At 55.6% G+C, this 17,765-nt stretch overlaps 1 protein-coding gene across 1 annotated transcript; it reads right to left on the bottom strand.

Annotated features, from left to right (window-relative positions):
* Nucleotides 1–367: 367 nt before the first annotated feature.
* On the bottom strand, nt 368–4,981 carry ZNF503 (zinc finger protein 503). Its single transcript, XM_004049632.5, has 2 exons — nt 3,479–4,981; nt 368–2,747 (listed from the first exon to the last, which is right to left on the bottom strand). Exons 1-2 carry the CDS (start codon nt 3,776–3,778, stop codon nt 1,116–1,118), a joined length of 1,932 nt encoding a protein of 643 aa, XP_004049680.2. The 5' UTR covers nt 3,779–4,981; the 3' UTR covers nt 368–1,115.
* Between the last annotated feature and the right edge of the window lie 12,784 nt (nt 4,982–17,765).

The following is a 17,765-nucleotide window of genomic DNA, read 5'->3' as shown; positions in this document are numbered from 1 at the left end:
AATATCCTCTAAAAATATGTTCCCCAAGGCCAACTTCGCGGCTGGTAGCCCCTTCCGACGCCTTTGAATCCCAGAAAATCACAACAAAGCGATCGGAAATTCGGCCACGGTCCCGGGAAGAAGGAGTAGCAGTGAGGCCCCGGAACCCACTGCGGCCGAAACTGCCATGCTCTCTTTAACCAAAATAAAAAAGATAAGAAGAAGAAGTAAAACCCTTTAATACATCAAATATACGGAATTTTAATCTTTAAAGCGATACATTGTCTATTATTTTAGTACATGACGTAAACCTTGTCCCCTTCTCAGCGGGTGGACTTAAAAATTAAAAATAGTTAAGTGTTCCTTTTAAAGAACAAAATAAGGCAAATGAGGTTTTGGAATAGAATTTTTTCTTTTTCTTTTTTTTTTTTGTTGTTTTCTTCCAGAATACATACAAAAAAATACCCATTCTCTTCGATGGTATACACCTTAAAAATAATTGCAATTTGAAATCAGAGCTGACAAATTGTGACTTTTTCATTTTTTGTAACAAACATGCATGTAAATTTGTGTTTCAATCAGACATTAAATAACGTACAATACAATCATAGCAATTTTAAAGTAACATTAAAGAGAAGACCTCTAGTTCTGTGGCGGTTTTGCTTTTATTTATAATCTACAAGGGATGGGAGGGTTTGTTTTCCACATTTTTACCCTCAAGTTTTAAAATTTTTCCCTCCTCCTTTTTACCTACAGAGCTCAAACTAAATAATGCACTTTTGAACCACGGGTCCGCTTGGAGCTAACATAAATAAATACCAGTGTCCACCGATGCAGTCCTCAGATGAACACTTTCTCAATTATTTTTTCCTTTTTTTTTCTATAAAAAGTCAAATGATATTTTTTCAACTTTTATAAAGTTTGGGTGGGGAGGTGAAAGTGGGGAGAAGGGGAGTGTCCCACCGGGTCTCGGTCGCTGCTGTCGGGTAGATAGATACGGTATACATTTCTTTCCTTTCGTGGCCCGAGTCCTCCCCACGCGCGGGTGTCAGCAGCCTGGGCCGTGATCCCGCCTCTCCCTGGGCTCCTGCCCTCCTCCTCTCCCTCCTCTCCCTCGCTCGCCCTCCCGGCCGCCCTCACTGATACCCCAGCGCCGAGGCGGTGGTCAGTCTCTGTCCGTAGAGGGCGTAGGGGGAGTAGTAGGGTCCGGTGGCGGCGGGCACCGGCACGGGGGCGCCAGGCGTGGGAAGCGGGCTCTTGGAGTAGGGGTGGTAGCGGCTGCTGAGTCCCAGCGCGTGGTGGGGGCTGCGCAGCGCCAGCGTCCCAGGGCTGCCCGGTGCGCCCGAGGTGGGGATGTGCATGTGGCAAGCCATGGCGGCCGCGGCGGCGCTGGCCAGAGACGACGAGCTGGGGTAGCCCGACAGCAGTTTGTCTGTCCCGGGAAATGCCGTATGGGTCCGCAAGTGGCTCAGCAGCTCTTCGGACGTGGCGAAGCGCTTGTCGCACGGCCCGTTGGCCGACACCCAGTTGCAGATGTGGGGGAGCGGGTCGTTAGGGAGCATAAAGCCGTAGGGGTAGAGGGGGTGGCCGGCCAGGGAAGGCGGTGTGGCGCCAGCAGCCGCGGCGGCCGTTAGCGAGGAGTGCACACCGTGCAGCGGGTGCGTGGGGTACACCAGCGGGTATCCGGACTTCAGCGCCGCAGCCGCAGCAGCCGGATCATGTGCGCAAGAAGCGCTGGCGGCCGCCGCCCCTGCTAGGTGGCTAGCGCAGTGGTAGCTGAGGCAGTAAGGGTCCCGGCACAAACTGGCTGTCATCACGGACGGCGGAGACGCTCCGGCCAAAGGGCTGGAGCCGGCCGGCTTACTGCAGCCCAGAGACCCGGCCGCGGCCGCCGCCAGCTGCGCCCCCACCAGGCTGCCCGGCTTGGTGGGGTCAAGTGCCACGCCGTGTGGCAGGAACTGGGGCGGGTAGCCGGCGTAGGCCCCGGCCAGGCTGCCTGGGTAGGTCATGCCCGCGGGAGGCAGAGGGAACACTGTCTGGCCCGGCTTGTAGGGTGACACGGGAGCCACCAGCCCAGAGCCCAGCACTGAGGAGGAGGTGGGCGCGCTGGGGCCGGAGCCGGAGCTGGAGCCCGATGAACCGCCGCAGTCCGAGCCCAGAGCCTTGCCTCCCGGGCCCCCATCCGGATGCTGGTTCACATCCACATTTATCCCGCCGCCGCAGCTAATCCGGCCGTGTGCCAACCCCGTGGGTCCCCCTTCGGCCGAGGCGCCCCCGGTGCCCTTGCCGCCGCCGCCCACGTCGGTGTCTTTCTTGTCGTCCTTGCCCTCCGGGGCACCCCCGGCCGAGGACAGCATACCTCCCGGCGAGCAGGCCGAGGCGCTGGAGCTCGGGCTGCCTGTCCTGGGCGTGAATGGCTGGCAGGTGGCGCTCGGTACCCGGAATCCCGACTTCTCCGACGAAACACCCCCGCCGCCGCCCCCGCCACCGCCACCGCCACCGCCTCCACCGCCGCCTCCCGGCTCCTTCTTATCCGAGCCGGGTTTGGAGTACGGCTTGAAACTCGACTTGTCCTCCACGCCGATGTCGCTCAGCTTCAGGGGGCCCGATTTGGTGTCCTTGTCGCCCGCAGCACCGCCGCCGGCACCGCCCGCGCCGCCCCCGTTGGAGGCAACCGAGGAGAGTTTGGAGGAGGGCGAGGGGTCGGGCTTTCCGATCTGCGAACATGTTTGCGCCAACAGCGCCAGCGGGCTCTTCTTGGCATCGAGCTGCGGGGTCAGACGATGGGGGGGGAGGGTCACACAGAGAAAGAAGCGGAAACCCTTTAGAATCCTGGCTTCTGGGGTTCAAATGCCTCTCCGCAACAGCCCACGAAGATCCTCCCAGCCCCAAGGCGCAATTCTAGGCGGCACCCCCTCTTCAACACCCACTCACAAACATTCTCGCCGTTGGGAAAGGCAGCAGATTGCTCCCCCCCGCCCAACCACCACCCCCAGCAGCATCTTTCCTGCCCTCTCTGAGCGCTAACTAGATTTTTAAAGAGCAAAATGTTTTGGTTTTCGGTTCCTAGACCCAGAACTGTACCCCCTCCCCACAAACACTCCTTAATTTTTCAGAGTAAGGGCTCGGGCGGCTGGCGCCTCAGAGGCTGTGTGCACACACTGGCTTCTGCGGATACGAAGGACGGCGACTTTGGAACCGTATTTCAGACCTCCGCCTGCCTTCGGTGCCGAGTGAAGGGGCCTGGGTCGGGGTAGGGGCTTTCATATCGAAAGGAGAAACAAGTATTGGCAGCCTTGCTCCCTAGCATGCACGCCCTATTCCACTTCCTCCCCCTTTTCCGCCCTAGTTTTGAGGTACGGAAGCAGTAGCCTCTTCCCCCATTCGGGAGCTGAATCACTCCGACCCCCCCACCTCCGCCTAGATCCCGAGAAAAAGAAAGCCGTAGGGTGGCAGCCAGGGTAGTGGTCCCAGTGCGATCCAGAGAGAGGGTCCTTACCTCGATGGGGCTGACGGGCGTGGAAGGCAGGGGCTGCAGGTACTCGGGGTGCAAAATGTGGCCAGTTCGTGCCGTCAGCATCTTCAGCACCTTGATTGGCAGGCGGTTGGCCTGGCGCAGGGGGTCAGAGGGGGGCACGGCGTGCACAAAAGGCTTGGTGCTGCCGGCCGGGGACGAGCCTGGGCCGGGGCCGGAGCTATTTCCAGAGAGCGCGCTGGTCCAGGCAGGGTCTGCACCGCCGCCTCCGCCGCCGCTGTGCTTACTGCTTCTTAGGGCAGAAAGCGAGGGCGCTGTGCTCATGACCCACCCGCGCGCATGGGAGCAGCGGGGGGGAGGGCTCCGGGAGGCGCGGGGCGGGCTCGGGGCTGCGCGCTCGCCCGGGGAGCAGGAGCAGCGGGAGGAGGAGGAGCTGGCGCGGCGGCCACGGGCGCCCAGCGCGCCTTCTCGGCGCCTGGAGCCAGACGCGAGTAATCCTGGGTGGCCCGCAGCGGAGCCGTGGCCGGGCTAGAGGAGCCGGCTGGACTGCGGGAGTGCCGGGCGGCTCGCGGTGTCCGCCTCGGGCTGCTCCCCTGCGCTGCGTTCTCGCGGCCCCGCGCCGGCGCTGCGCTCTGCGATGTGAGCCGCTGCGTGTCCAGCCGGGGCTCTGGCGAGGAAACTCACTTCAAAAGCAGCTGCACCAAGGGGGAGATTAAAGCCTTTGCCGCCTTCCAATCAAATGGGAGCCCGAGGTGATTGGAGGGTCAAGGGGATGTGACGCGTCCCGCGCCGCCGCCGCCGCCGCCGCCAGGACTCTCAGAGCTGGTTATAATGGGCAGCTCCCTCTTCGCCGCCCCCCTGTGTGTCCCCTCCCCCGATTTCGCTGGGAGGACGAGATGGACATTTATTCTACGTTTGCCATCCGCCGCCTCCCTGTTTTTTCCTCCTCGTCGTTCTTCCTTTCCCCAGCTCGAAAATAAACTGAAACCTTCTTTTGGAGGGGGGTGCGCGTGAGGAACAGACTGCGGGGGTGTCCAGAAGGAGCACCGGTGGGAGTGTGGACACCGGCCGGACTGTCAACTCCAGGGGCGAAGGGAACCTGCACACCCAGTGTTTTTTCCTTCTCAGTAATCGAGATCCCGCGCGGCGCAGCGCAGCGCAGCCACCAGGGTAAGAAGGCAAGGTGGGGAGCCGGAGCTGGAAGAAGCCCGCCCGCCCGCTCTAATTTCCTCAGATTCCGCGGCGGAGAAACCAGAAGCTAGATGGGCAGTCGCAGCGGCGGCGGCTCAACACCGCGAGGAGCGCTGGGCTCTCCGCCCTTCCCGGCCACGTGACGCCCGGGGACGCGTAGATTGGGGCAGCAGCGGGGGTCACATGTTTCCTCTGTTTCACACTCAGTCTCTCCCCCAACCCCCCATTCTTACTCTCCCACCCTCTTTTCCTCCCTCCCCCCTTCTTTGGGCATCTCCACCCCTCCATCAATTGTCAATGTTCCTCGACCGCAATCAATCAGTTATTTGTCAGCTCTTGTCAATCCTCCCGTGATTTATGTCAGCTTTTGTTGCTGATTACAAGGCGGGTGCGACTTGAAGGGAAAAAGAGAGAGGGAGAGAGAGACGGAGAGGAAGGAGGAGATTGAGAGGGAACTGGAGGAGGGGAAAAGAGGAGCGGCCTCCTGGGATGGGGGTGGGGTGGGGTGGGGTGGGGTGGGGTGGGGTGGGGGCTCTAAGAAAAAGAATGAAAGAGGGGAAAGAGGCGCACGGTGTCAGGAAAACGAATAGCGAGAGTAAAGTCCGCAGGTGCTCCCAGGGCGCCGAGAGGGGCGCGCAGGCCTGGAATGTGCGCCTGCCCTGTTGGTGTCGGAGAGACGCCCTTCCACCTCTGGGAGCTTCGGTCTGTTGGGGTTGCGGAGTTCGGGCGCGGCTCCGGGTACCCGAGACCAGCGGCGGCAACGTCTAACACGGGAGATTTCCCGCCACCCCACCCCGCTGCCGCGAGTCCTCGCGGGGCGTGTTGCGTGCGGAGGGCAGGCTGCCACCCTCTGTAGTTCCCTAACCCCAAACTCGGAGACTTCTAAGAGCCACACCACCAAGGAACCTCTAGTCCTGGAGGTCAATGGTGGGGTAAACCTCGCCTCAATTCTTTGACCCCCTCGGGTCGTAAGCAGGGCTAAGAGGCTGCGAAGAAGAGGCCTGGCCATGGGTGTATGGGGGAAGAAACATCTCAGGCTCACTCATGCCCCCTCCCCGACCTTCTCCCACCTGCCGCCATCCCCGCAGGCTGGGGAGCCAGGGTAACTCGGGGCTGCTCTCTCGAATTTATTGGAACGCCGAGTCGGAACGACCTGCGCTAGGAGAGCCGAGGGAAGGAGCGAGAGAGGGAGGGGGCGGCTGCCTGTGGGAACGCGGGTTCTTCCAGGGAAGCGGAGCGGGACTGCCGCGTTCCCCTCGATTTGCACCGTCACTCGGGTTGTTTGGGAAGAAAAGGGGAGGCGCTGTGCGTGCCACCGGGTACCTGGACCTGGGTGCCCAGTGTGTATGCATGCCTGTGGCGCTGCGTGAGTTATCGGGGCTCTGATAGCGTCCGGAGTGGGTTCGAGGGTCTCCTCCAGAAACTCGCAGAAATTAGAGGGGGTGGGGAGGAGGGCACACCCTCTTCCTCGGAACGACTTAGAAGACTTTGAATCTCCCCTCCTCCGCTTTTCCGCCCCGGCTCTTCTTTTGTTGTCAAGTCCTTTTGATAAATGGTGGGGCTGGGAGCTCTGGGAGTCGGGAGCCAGTCTGTGCCCGCGTCGGGGGGCGGGGGCCGAGCCTGGAGACCCGGTTTCGACCGGCGCGCACCTGGGGCTGAGCCGGGTGCGCGCGGGGGTCGGGTCTGGAACCTGCCCTCGGTATGCTCGCTCTCTCCTCTTGGCCCATCTCACTCCCCTCCCCCACCTCACTCCCCTCCCCGGCTTCTTTCTCTGTCTCCCACTCCGCACGGGTACCGAGAACTTTCCCGGGTGAGTTTTAGAATTTGCTCCTAGGCATTCTTTTTCTGCGTTTGGATTTTATCCCTTGATTCTTTGGGTTGGTAAACTTTATGAAATGGTAACTTGACTGAAGCTCATTTGGAGAGAAGAGGGGAGTGAGGCGGTGTGTGCTTGGGGCTGGTGTTTGTCAGTGTGAGCGTGTAAGAGCACACCTGCATTCAAGGGGGTTTGTAGTGTCCGTGCGACATCTGAGGGAGGTGAGTCGGCGAGCGGGTGGCGAGGCCCCACGCTGAGGGAGGCGGTTGTCTGGTCTCCGGGGAGCGAGTCCCAGGTGCGCGTTTCGGAGGGCGGGACAGTCCTACGCTGTCTCTGCGGGGCAGCGCGTCTGTGAAGCACTCTTATCCTTCGGGTGTGTCCATGTGTGCCTGGTTACTGAGTGCGCGGCAGTCTAGGTGTCGACCCAACCAATGGTAGTGCTCCTAACGCCGCGAACCCACCTTTGGGCCGCTATCGCCGCGGCCTCCCCGCGAGGCCCGGGCACTGAAATTCTGGGGCCTGCGGCAGGGCCGGGGGTGACGCAGCCAAGGGCGTCCCTCCCCAGCTTCCAGACTCAGCTCTTCCCCCTCTCCTCTAATTCCAGCAGCTTATTGCGCCGGCGGCTCAGGGGAGGCAGCCTCAGCACCTGAAGCCTGGGGGGGCCGTGGAGTGGCTCCCGCGTCCCCCGGTGTGGCCGCACACGCTCGTGGGGCTGCGCTGTGCTGCGTGGGTGTGGGTCGTGGTCAGAGTGCGTTCGCTTTTCTCAAAACTCCACTCCGAGGGTCCGAGCGCATGGGGGCGCCTGGGGGCCTGCGCGCCCGGGGCTTTTGGGAGGTGCCAGCGTCCGAGCCTGCGCACCTCGCGCAGGAGGCCAAACCCCCGAAGGCCGCGCGGGCCCGGGAGTGGGGGCCATTAATTACTCTGCGCCAGGCCTAAAGCCTCCAACCCCCAGCAGCGGTTGGCGTGGATGTCCTGCGGATTTTATTTGCAAACAATGGAAATGATTTGTTTTCTCTAAAAAAGGAGTGGGCAAGGCAGATATTGGAGGAGGGGGTGGGAGGAGGAGAAGGAAGGGGAAAGAGCTGAGGAAAAAAGTTTGAAAATGCCTTGAACTATTCACTGTCGAGATGGCTAATCAGTATTGAGGCCGGAGGGCAGGCGGGCCGCCTTTCACCGCCGCTTCCCTTTCATCTCGGGCTCGGCGGAGGCGCTCAATTAAAAGCCTATCAGTTTGTAAGTAAATCAACGCCTATCAGAGTTGTCACATCAAACAAAACGATTATTATTGCAGCCCGCCTCCCCTATTAATCTCCCTCGAAGATAATCCGCCTGACAGGTCAGGCCCGGCGAGCTGGAAAGCCTGGCCCAGAGCACCCAAACAGTCCCGGACTGGCGCGCGCCCCCGGGGGCCTCCCCACCCCTGTCCTGCCCCGCCTCGCGGTCCCTGGGAGCGGGGAGAGAAAGCGCGCGCGGAGGCCTCTGCACCCAGGTCCGCCCCACCCGACTGGGAGCAAGGCCCAGATTCGCGGGGCCAGTAGGGGACAGTCCCGCGCGGCCCTCGCCGCTGCTTGGGGCAGGGGAGAAGCCTGGCGTGCAGGAGCCGCGGCCCGGCCCAGGGTCTCGCCACGGCCTGCGCTCTCCTCGGCGCGCCTCTCCTGGCTCTCATTTCTTTTCTTACTCCCTTCTTTTTGTTTTCTCTCCCGCGTCTTTCTGGGCTCCCCCATCTTTTTCCTTCATTTCCTTTTCCTTTTCCCTTCTTTTACTTGCCAGGGAGTATTTCCCATTCTGGCTCCCTCTTCTTGGTGTGCGGTATAAACCTTTCTTGCGCAGCCACACTGCCTGGAGTAGGACGTTCTCAGGGCCCGGGTTATTTCTCCCGCGGCAGGGTTGCCCCAGGAGTGTGCAGTTCCCAGAAACTCATGACAAAGTCCTCTATAATCTCTTTCCGAGCAGGGGCTCTGAGAAGCTCTGCGCCTGTTTAAGGGTTGGGTGGGTTTGGAGGGGTGAAGAGGAAAAAGAGGGAGAGAGACTGGTGGACAGTTGTCCTATTCTGGAATTAGTATTTTGCCTTGGAATTTCACAGCTGTAACGTTGCCGACCTCGCTGTTGGCGTTGCCCGGGCTTTTCAAATATGTAGATAAGACTCAAGGGGGCATCCGGGCCTCAGTAGTGACTATGTGTGTGTGGGTGGGTGCCTGATACAAGTAAATACACCCAGATAACTGCCTCTGTGGCCTCAAGTTAGTGTCCCAAGAGTTTGGGTGGGGCCTGGCTTCTAGAAGGCGCAAAAATCGTGGCCTTCTTCCCAGTGGCCTCCGGCTTCCTGCTTTGGGATGCCTCGGAATCGAGCCGGACCCGCCTTTTTCTGCGCTCTTCCTCCACATCTGTAGACCCAAACGGCCACTGCCGGAGCCAGGTGGAGCCAGGATTGAGGGGTAGCTGAAGTGTCTGTGAGGAAAGGGCTGCCCGAGGGAGCCCAGGCCTGCCACCTGATATGTCGGGTTCAGTGCCCCGCGAAGGCTCTCCGCGCCTGTATCTCGGAGGACCCCCAGAGCGCTGCAGTGTTGGGCGTCAGGGCCGAGCCTCTCGCAGCAGTCACGCCGCAGTCCGAGGCCACGGACATCCAATAGAGCCCACTTCAACTTGCATGGTGCATGGGGTCCAGGACCAGTGGCCCCCACACAGGGTTTCCGAAAGCCTCTCCATTTGTCTGCACTCTCCACCGCCGACCTTGTAGGAAATTTATTTCCATGCCCAGAAATATTGTTTGGACACAGTGGCTCGGTTATCTTCGCGCTTGCTTTTCTTAAATACATTTATTTCACCTCTGCCACGCTGCAGATATTTAAAGATCTGTAGATACCGTAACCCTCAGTGATGCGGGACTCACTCTGGTTATAGATAGTATTCTCTGGGTGGTTATTTGAACATAAGTTCTGTCTCCAGCCCAGATGACACCCAAGCAGGGGCTGTAAAGGACACTTGCTCTAGAATGTTTTCAACTGAAATATATGTCCACACACGGAGAATTTAAGAGTATTTTTATATTTCTCTCTAGATCTAAATATTCAGATGTGTTAATTACATGCCCTAGAAGCTGGAAGCGATCAGTGGTGTTCACACTGGACGCGGAGCTGTTTGTATAATTTTCATCTCCCTGCACTTACACATGATTCTCAGTCTAATAAATTCAACCTTGTCATTTTTAGAATCGACGGGATTTCTCTGGCTGTCGTTTGCGCTGCATTTATCCGAATAAACCCAGCTCGCAGGCATCCTGCAAGAAACGGCTCCCGGCTCGCGTGTACGCCGACACCTCGGCCCAACGCAGGACTCGAGGTGGCTTCTAGTGCCCGGGTGGCTGCAAGTCTGGCCTCCGAGGGAGGCTGGACAAGCGGCGCCCCCAGGTCGAGCGGCCTCTCGCTGCCTGGCAGTGCCTGGCAGCCCCCACCTCTGCCGGTGCTTCGGCAACCCGCCTGGCCAGGTTCGCCCGCGGTGAAAAATGAAAGCAAATTCCCCAACAGAGGTAGCCGGAACTTTCCTCGACGAAGGCTCCCTCCTGCGCCTGTGTCTCGGAGAACCCCCAGAGCGCTGCAAGTTAGCAAGAGAGATTCGATGGCGGCTCTGGAAGGCGCACGAAGGGTGGGGCGGGGGAGCAAAGAGGCCACTGGGTGACGCAGCCTGGCCCGGGGTGAAACGCTAGAGAAGGCGCCTCGCCTTCCTTATTTCAGTGCAACTCCTCGGCCCCAGACGGTAAAAATAGTTTCCAAGCTGCCGCGGACGCCCAGGATGTGTTTGCAGAGATCAAACTGGGGAGGAGGCAGCTTTGTAAAAGTTGCAGAAAGATTAGCCGAGAAGCGTCCGCCCGGCGGGGCTCAAGAAAACTTGGGGACAGCTCCATGTTCCTTGGGGCGGAATGGCCCAAGAATTGGCCCGGGTAACCCCCTGCCCAGTTCTCCGTCCTCACTTCGAGCCAGTGCTTAAATAACTTCCCGCCGCCTGCCCTGCAAACTTCCCGGCGCGGCGCCGGCGAGGCCAGGACACAGCAAAGGCTAGCAAAACCCCGCCGCGGCGCGCTTGGCCCCAGCCCTGAGAGGCTACGCGGGGTGGGAGGACCAGTGTGGTTTCTGCTCCCACTCGGCTGCCCAGACCCTCAAGACCGATCCCCCAACTCCTGGGAGCGGGTGCTTCCCTCTGGGAGCCGAGATCTTGCGGGGCCAGCGAGGGCGCAAAGTGCGCGCGCTGGCCCGCGCGGGGGCGGCCGCGCGTCTCTCCGCGGGGCCTGTCGCCAGGCCGGCCGCGGCGGGTGAGTGATGAGGGCAGAGAAGGGCGCCCATAAATCGCGGGTGTCAGGGCGAAAAACTCTCTTTATTGTCTGCGTGATGGATGGGCCCGGGGACGAGACACCAAATACTTCGTATCGCCTTTAAATGGGAACACATTTTCCGCGGCCATAATTCATGTTTTTTAAATAGAAAGTTTGAAATGTTGCCTATATTTCACCAGCCCTGACATATTTATGAATCGCTCCCTGCATGCAAATATCATTATTTAAAGCGCCGGGGAGAGCGCGGGGGAGGGGAGGAGGCGCGGTTCCCGGGGCGTGGGGGTGGTGAACCGGGGAAATATCGGTGGAGGGGGGCCATCTCCCTAAAGGGCAGAGGGTGAGGTGCGGTGAAAGCTGTATCCGGAAACCGAGCGTGCCCCCGGGCTTCTCTCCCGCCGCCAGACCCCGCACGGCCGCCCTGGGACGTTTTTCGACGCTTGGGACCTAAGACGGGTCCCCGGACCCTGCTGGGAAACCAGGGGGCGTTTTTCGTCCCTCTCTGAGGCCATTATCCAAGCTGAAACCACCTTTTATAAGAAAAAAGTTTAAAGAAAAAAAATTTAACAAACACAAATAATAATAACCCAACATGTTTCGCGTTCTTTGCCACTGCATCGATTTTATTGATTTTCATTCTGCAAACCTGGGAATGTGCGCGCTTGGGAGGGGAGGCTGTCAAAACCCAGTCACCGCGGGGACTGGGTGGGGGACAATTCTCCGACGCCGCGGCCTGGACCCGCCCCCACCCAACAGGCGCACCACCTCCCAGGCACCACGGAGCCTGCGCAAGCTGCGGGGCCGTAAAGGAACCGGCCCCCAATCTCCGGGGCTTCAGTCCCGCCCCTCTCTCTCCCCAGTGCCCTGCAGCGCTCCAAGGGTCCGTGTCTGCCCTCCCCAAGCCCCCACTGTGAATACAATCCCTGTTAAAAAAAAAAAAATCTTTTTAGAGCCAGGCACGCGCTGTCGGCCTCTCCCCTGCCCGCCTGGCCCAGGAGGCGCCCACACCTGCGCCCTCACTTGCCGAGACTTTACCTGTGCAGTCCCCCGCGGCGCCTGCAGCCGCGCAGGTAACCGAGAAATGGAAGGGAGGGCTGGGGAGTGAGAAGGACAGAGAGCACCGCCCGACACAACCAGACGCGCGGACCCGGGGCCTCCTCTCTGGACCGGTGCTGGGGCCCTGGCAGAACCAGCTCCGGGAGCCGAAATTGAGCCAGGAAGAATGGGCCGAGGGAGGGGCGAGGGGAACGGGCCTCGGGAGGGAGGGGCGGGCCCGGCGGCACTTCCGTTGGGGGTGGGGCTGCGGGCTGACGCGCCGGTCCCGCCCCTCCGCCGCGCGGGCCCGCCCGCTCCAGGCCAGGCTCCGCCCCCACCGACTCGGAGCTGGATCTCAGGCCACGGCCCCCCCCAAATCGCGCCCCCAACCCCGGAGGCCTCGGGCTGAACCGGGTTTCGCGGGAGGGCAGAGGGCGGCTCCGTTTTCCTCACCTGGGGGTACTCTCTTTTTAAGTCATAGGAACAGAAGCATCTGCGGACTAGGATCCCAGGCCCAAACTTGCACGTGAGATTTGTTGAAACTTAGGTCATTTGGTACTCCTGACACCTGCCTGGCCCAGGGGTCCTCACGCTCTCTCTGCGGATGTGATCAGCCGTCCTCTCGGACAGTGGGGAGTATAGTCCGTGCTCAAAGGGTCCCACCTATCTTTCAGGAAGAACAAAAACAAAAACTAACACTTTTTGATTGTTCATTTTGTGCCAGGTGCCATTTAAAAATTTTGTATGAATTATGTCCTCGCCCACAGCGACTCTCTGAGGTAGGTACCATGAATGCCCCATTTCATAGATAAAGAAATTGAGGCACAGAGAGAAGAAATCTGCCTTGCCTCACCCACATCCCATCCTCATCCCTTCTTTCCTTCAGATCTGGGGCATGCCAACTCTTTACTCTGGGGGAGTATTGGAGGGAGTATTCTACTTTTCTGATGGGGGAGTACCAGCCTGTTAACCACAACCATTTGCACCTGAAGCCAGTGCAGAGCAGGAGGGGGATCTGCACAGAGGAGAACAGTATAAATGGCATGGGGTCATCTCAGCCCCTGGCCAGCTCCCAGCCTAATGGGAAAACCGGACCATTGAGCATTCCTTGCTGTTTCCCTGTAGTCCCAGCCCAAGCCAGCGTGCTCTTTCTTTAAAAAGCAAATCCAACCATGTTTCTCTTCTGCTTAAAGGCATCCGGGTTCCCATTGTTCTTGAGAACAAGTTGAGCTTGCCTCCCCTGGCTGGCGGGTCTACACTGGCTCTGCCCCAGCTTGCCTTTCTGCCTTTGTCTGCCTCCACACCCCCTCACCCGGAACTCCTGCTACCCAAGGCTTCCTTTTAGTTCCTCAAATGTGCCATGCTACTCCCCACCTCAAGGGCTTTGCTCCTGCTTTTCTCTGTCTCTCTGGAATGACCTGTCCTTCTCTTCACCTGGCTTGCGCATACTCTTCCTTCAGGTCTCAGCTCACACATCACTTTCCTGCATCCTCCCGCCTCCCATTACCCTCACTTATAATAGAATTTCCTGTTGAGAGTCTGTCCCCTTCACTGGATGGTAAACTCCCAGGGGGTAGGGACTAGAGCCGTTCCTTCAAGGAACAAATGAAGAAGGAACATTTGTATAAACCACCAACTATGATGAACGAATGAAACTGCCCTTTTTGGGGCCACCAGTAAGTATTCTCCATGGTCTCACATTCTAAGATGTTCTCAACTTAATGAGGGTGATGATACAAATCTCATGAAAAGATACGTTATTTTGAATGCCTTTATTGTAAATGTCAAATAAGGGGATGCTGGAGGAGGTTGGAGAAGAGGAATATGCATGGTTTACAGCCATTTATTCAGGGTTTCAAGATGCAAGATGTGTTGGTTGACACAATTTAATGGAAAACCATGCCACCCACGACCGTCTCCCAGTGTTGGGCATGTATGTCTCAAGGCTCTAGCCTGCACCCCCTTTCCTCTTCCTTTCTTCACATATTATTGCTATCACAGTTCAGTTCTTACTAGTTTCTGACTGAACTGCTGCTACAAGAACCTTCTAATTGTTCTGCCCATCCTCCACCTCTCCTGCCTCTAATCCATTATACATACTCCTGCTGGGTTAATTTTCCTGACCACATCATTCCCTTACTCAAAACTCTTCAGTGGCTCCCTATGATACAATGTAACACTTGACTCTTCATAAGCCACTTCCAAACTACTTTTGTAAAGCTTTAAGATGCATTCCAAAATTATGAAAGAGACACATGTTCACCTCAACCAGGAAGACACTCAAAGATATACAAAGAAAAACATTAGTGATCTTCCTCTCCTCCTCTGCATTTCCCACCCAGTCTCCCAAGACATCCATTGTTAAGGACCTGGGGTATAACTTCTACCTCTCTCACCATGCTCCATGCTCATAATAAACTATATTCATATATGTGGAGCTATTGTGTTATTGCCTATTTATACAAAAAGGATTATATTAGGGGTCTCTGCAACTCGCTCATTCATTCTTAATAATAAATGGGTCTATAGATATGGAATGAATATATTTATTTTTTAGCTACATAATAATTTTAATTTATTTTTATTTTTTTTAAATGTATGTATATATGTATGTATTTTAGACAGGGTCTCACTTTGTTGCCCAGGCTGGAGTGCAGTGGCACAAACATGGCTCACTGCAGCCTTGACCTTCCAGACTCAAGCGATCCTCCCGCCTCAGCCCCTCAAGTAGATGGGACTATAGGTACACACCACCACGCCTGGCTAATTTTTGTATTTTTTGTAGAGACGGGGTTTTTCCATGTTGCCCCAGCTGGTCTTGAACTCCTGAGCTCAAGGGATCTACCTGCCTTAGCCTCCCAAAGTGTTGGGATTACAGGCCACCATGCCAGCCAGCTACATAATGTTTCATAAGATGTATATACTACACCTATTCAACCATTCCTCTGTTAGTGGGCACATAGATTGTTACTAGGTTTTTTTGCTAATGAAATTTCTTATGTCTATATCCTTGTAATTAGTGATTTTACTTCTCTAGGATAGTTTACCAAAAGTGCAGCTACTTACACATCAGCCAAATTGAATTTCTTTGTTGTCCCCACATGCCCTGTGTTTTCCTTCTGTCTCCTCTCCTTGGAAAGCCCTTGTCTTCCATGCTTGTGTGTCTAACTTCCAATCCTGCAATGGTCAAATCTGATACCAGAATTTACATATATTATCTGATATCCACCTCCTTCCACCTTCCTCATTTGAACACTGTAGTAGTGTACCAGGCCCAGGCAGTGGTTTGCAATTGGCTTAGGCCAATCATGACAATCCTGTTTTCATCTTTCCCTTGCATCCCTGTAGCTGGGTGGCCATGCAACCTATTTTGGCAAATGAGGAACAAGTGGAAGTACAGGGGTGGCAAAGCAGTAAGCAAGTGTTGAGAAGCACTCTATTTTCATGATCAAAGGGGATGATGCCTATGGTTAGACCCTTCCCTTTCCCCTCCTTCCTTGCATGAGCTTGGACATAATATCTACAGCTGTAGTAGCCATCTTGTGACCATGAGGGAAAGTCCTAGAAAACAGAAGAAAGAAACTTAATCCTGATGTCATTGGGACACTGAGCCATCACCAACAATCCTCCTTCTCCAAAACTTTTATTTTGTTAGAAAAATCCCTATTCGTTTAAGGCAGTGAAATTGGGGATTTTTATAATTACAGACAGACATATTCTTCGCCTTCTTTAACAAGAAATACCACCCTCTGTCTCAAGAAAAAAAAAAGAAATGCCATCACAGTGGTCCAAAACAGTTTTTAGAAACTTATATTAGAGACTTGCCTTCAAGTATAGTTTTTGAAATAGCCTCAGAAGCAGGCAAACATTCTTATGGCATGGCTTTGGTATTTTAGAATGGCCAAAAGACACCTGGAGGCAAGTGTGGTAATACCTTTAACCTTCAGTGCTACAGTAAAGTATTGCATGGTGGACATTTAATTTCTTCCTACTCATTTGGTTGCCTAACATCTGAATCCTCTTCCTTGTTGGAAAGCAGGGCCTGCGTCCGATTACTGAAGTGGGAGAGGCCACATCCTCCTTCTCTCTGCCCTCTAACCAATGGATGCTCCCTACCTGGGTCTCAGACTCAAGGGGTGAGCAGAGGATTGTGGTAGTTTGGAAACTCTTCTCAGTAGCAGCAGTGAGCCCAGTGCAATAGCATTGACTAGGAAGGGCAGAGAGGACAGTCACTGCCATGTGCACTGTGATCATGGCAGCCACTCAGGCAGTGGCCTAACTCGGCTGGTATGGAAGCATGGCCAACCGCATTTCCATTTCCCAGCTGCTGACAGTTCCTGTCCATTTCCCAAGTCTAGGTCTCCAGTCTTCCCACTGATTCTGTGAACTTCCTGATATCCTTCTGATACGTTCCTTTTCTGCTTAAGTTAATCAAAGCTAGTTCTGGTCACTCACAACCAACAACGTCAACTGATTTGCCATAGCCTGGCTGTTCAGGTGGCTTCTAAACAGGTCCAATGGTGATTACTTCTTAGTTGTGTCTGTGGGTTCCTATGATGGGTACTTGTGTGGGACTCCAGCACCAAACAGCCTGGCTGAATACCAACCCAACCAGGTAACGACTTCAGCTGAAAAACTGATCAATGCAGTAAAGAGAAGCAGTCATGTCAGCATTGAGTGAGAGAATCACACTTGGTTTTACTGAGTGCCTACTGTGTCCTGGACACAATTCTAGGTAGCTTACAACATTATCTTACCTCTTACCAAAGCCCGGTGAGAAAATGATTTTTATCTCCATCTAGTTTGAGAATGTACAGAATATTTTCCCTTCTAGCCCTTCCTTCCCACAAGCCTGGATGACACCCAATATGTCTGATGAAGGTGTCTAAGGCATCAAAGGACACTGTCAAGATCGACCGCCTTAGGAAACAATCAACTCTGCTTCTTCTTAGCAGAGCTTAAGAGCTTAAGAAACTGGTACCTTGGGGTGCTCAAAAATGTTTGTGGAATGCAATCAATGGCACAGAAACATCTCCAGGGGACATTTCCTTGGGAAAGTCGTGGCCTGAAGCATTTGGGGTCTTGTGTGAGTATTGGGGGAGTACCAGGGAAGAGGTAGGTTTTCCCTACTCACTGCACTGCACTTTCCCAAACCTTGACCTTGGCCAATATGCTTCATGTCTCTGGGCTTAGTGTTTATTCTTCTTTTCTCTTCTTTTTCTGTCTCTATCCCTACTTTTTCCCTTCATTTCCCCTCACCTTTTCTGTTAATCAAGGCATTAATAAGGACACAAATGATGTCATCTTACTTTTATTGCCTACATAGTCTACCATATGCATCAACTGCATTCAATAAATATAGGTTAGGCCAGGTGTGGTGGCTCATAGCTGTTATCTCAGCACTTTGGGAGGCTGAGGTGGGAGAATCGCTTGAGGTCAGGAGTTTGAGACCAGCTTGAGCAACATAGTGCGACCCTATCTCTACAAAAAATGAAAAAAATTAGCTGGGAGCGGTGATGCACACCTGTAGTCCCAGCTACTCAGGAGGCTGAGGTAGGAGGACAGCTTGAGCCCAGGAGATGGAGGCTGCAGTGACCTGTGACAGCACCACTGTACTCCAGCCTGGGAGAGCAAGACCCTGTCTCAAAAAAAATTAATATATAGGTTATATAAATACATTTTTAAAGATTTGACTTTCTTAGTCCCCACCTTTGTAACTGAACATGCTGCCCAGCAGTGACTCCTACCAGCTCTTTGACCACATTCTCATATTCACAACGTTTTACTTGAACAGCCAAAGGCTTTATCATGTTCTCAGTCTCCCTGCCCTGCTGCTTCAGAAGAAAAGGGCGACCAGCCCCTTCAGCGGGGGTGGGGGTGTGCAGTGAGAAGTGGCAACAGTGGCCCGGGGAGCTGGCTGGTGTTGGGAGGGTGGGTCTGCCAGG

The sequence above is a fragment of the Gorilla gorilla genome, chromosome 8 (genome assembly GCF_029281585.2).
Source record: "Gorilla gorilla gorilla isolate KB3781 chromosome 8, NHGRI_mGorGor1-v2.1_pri, whole genome shotgun sequence".
Lineage (NCBI taxonomy): Eukaryota > Metazoa > Chordata > Mammalia > Primates > Hominidae > Gorilla > Gorilla gorilla.
The sequence above is the reverse complement of the archived record's forward strand: the minus strand, read 5'-3'. Positions and strand labels throughout refer to the sequence as shown.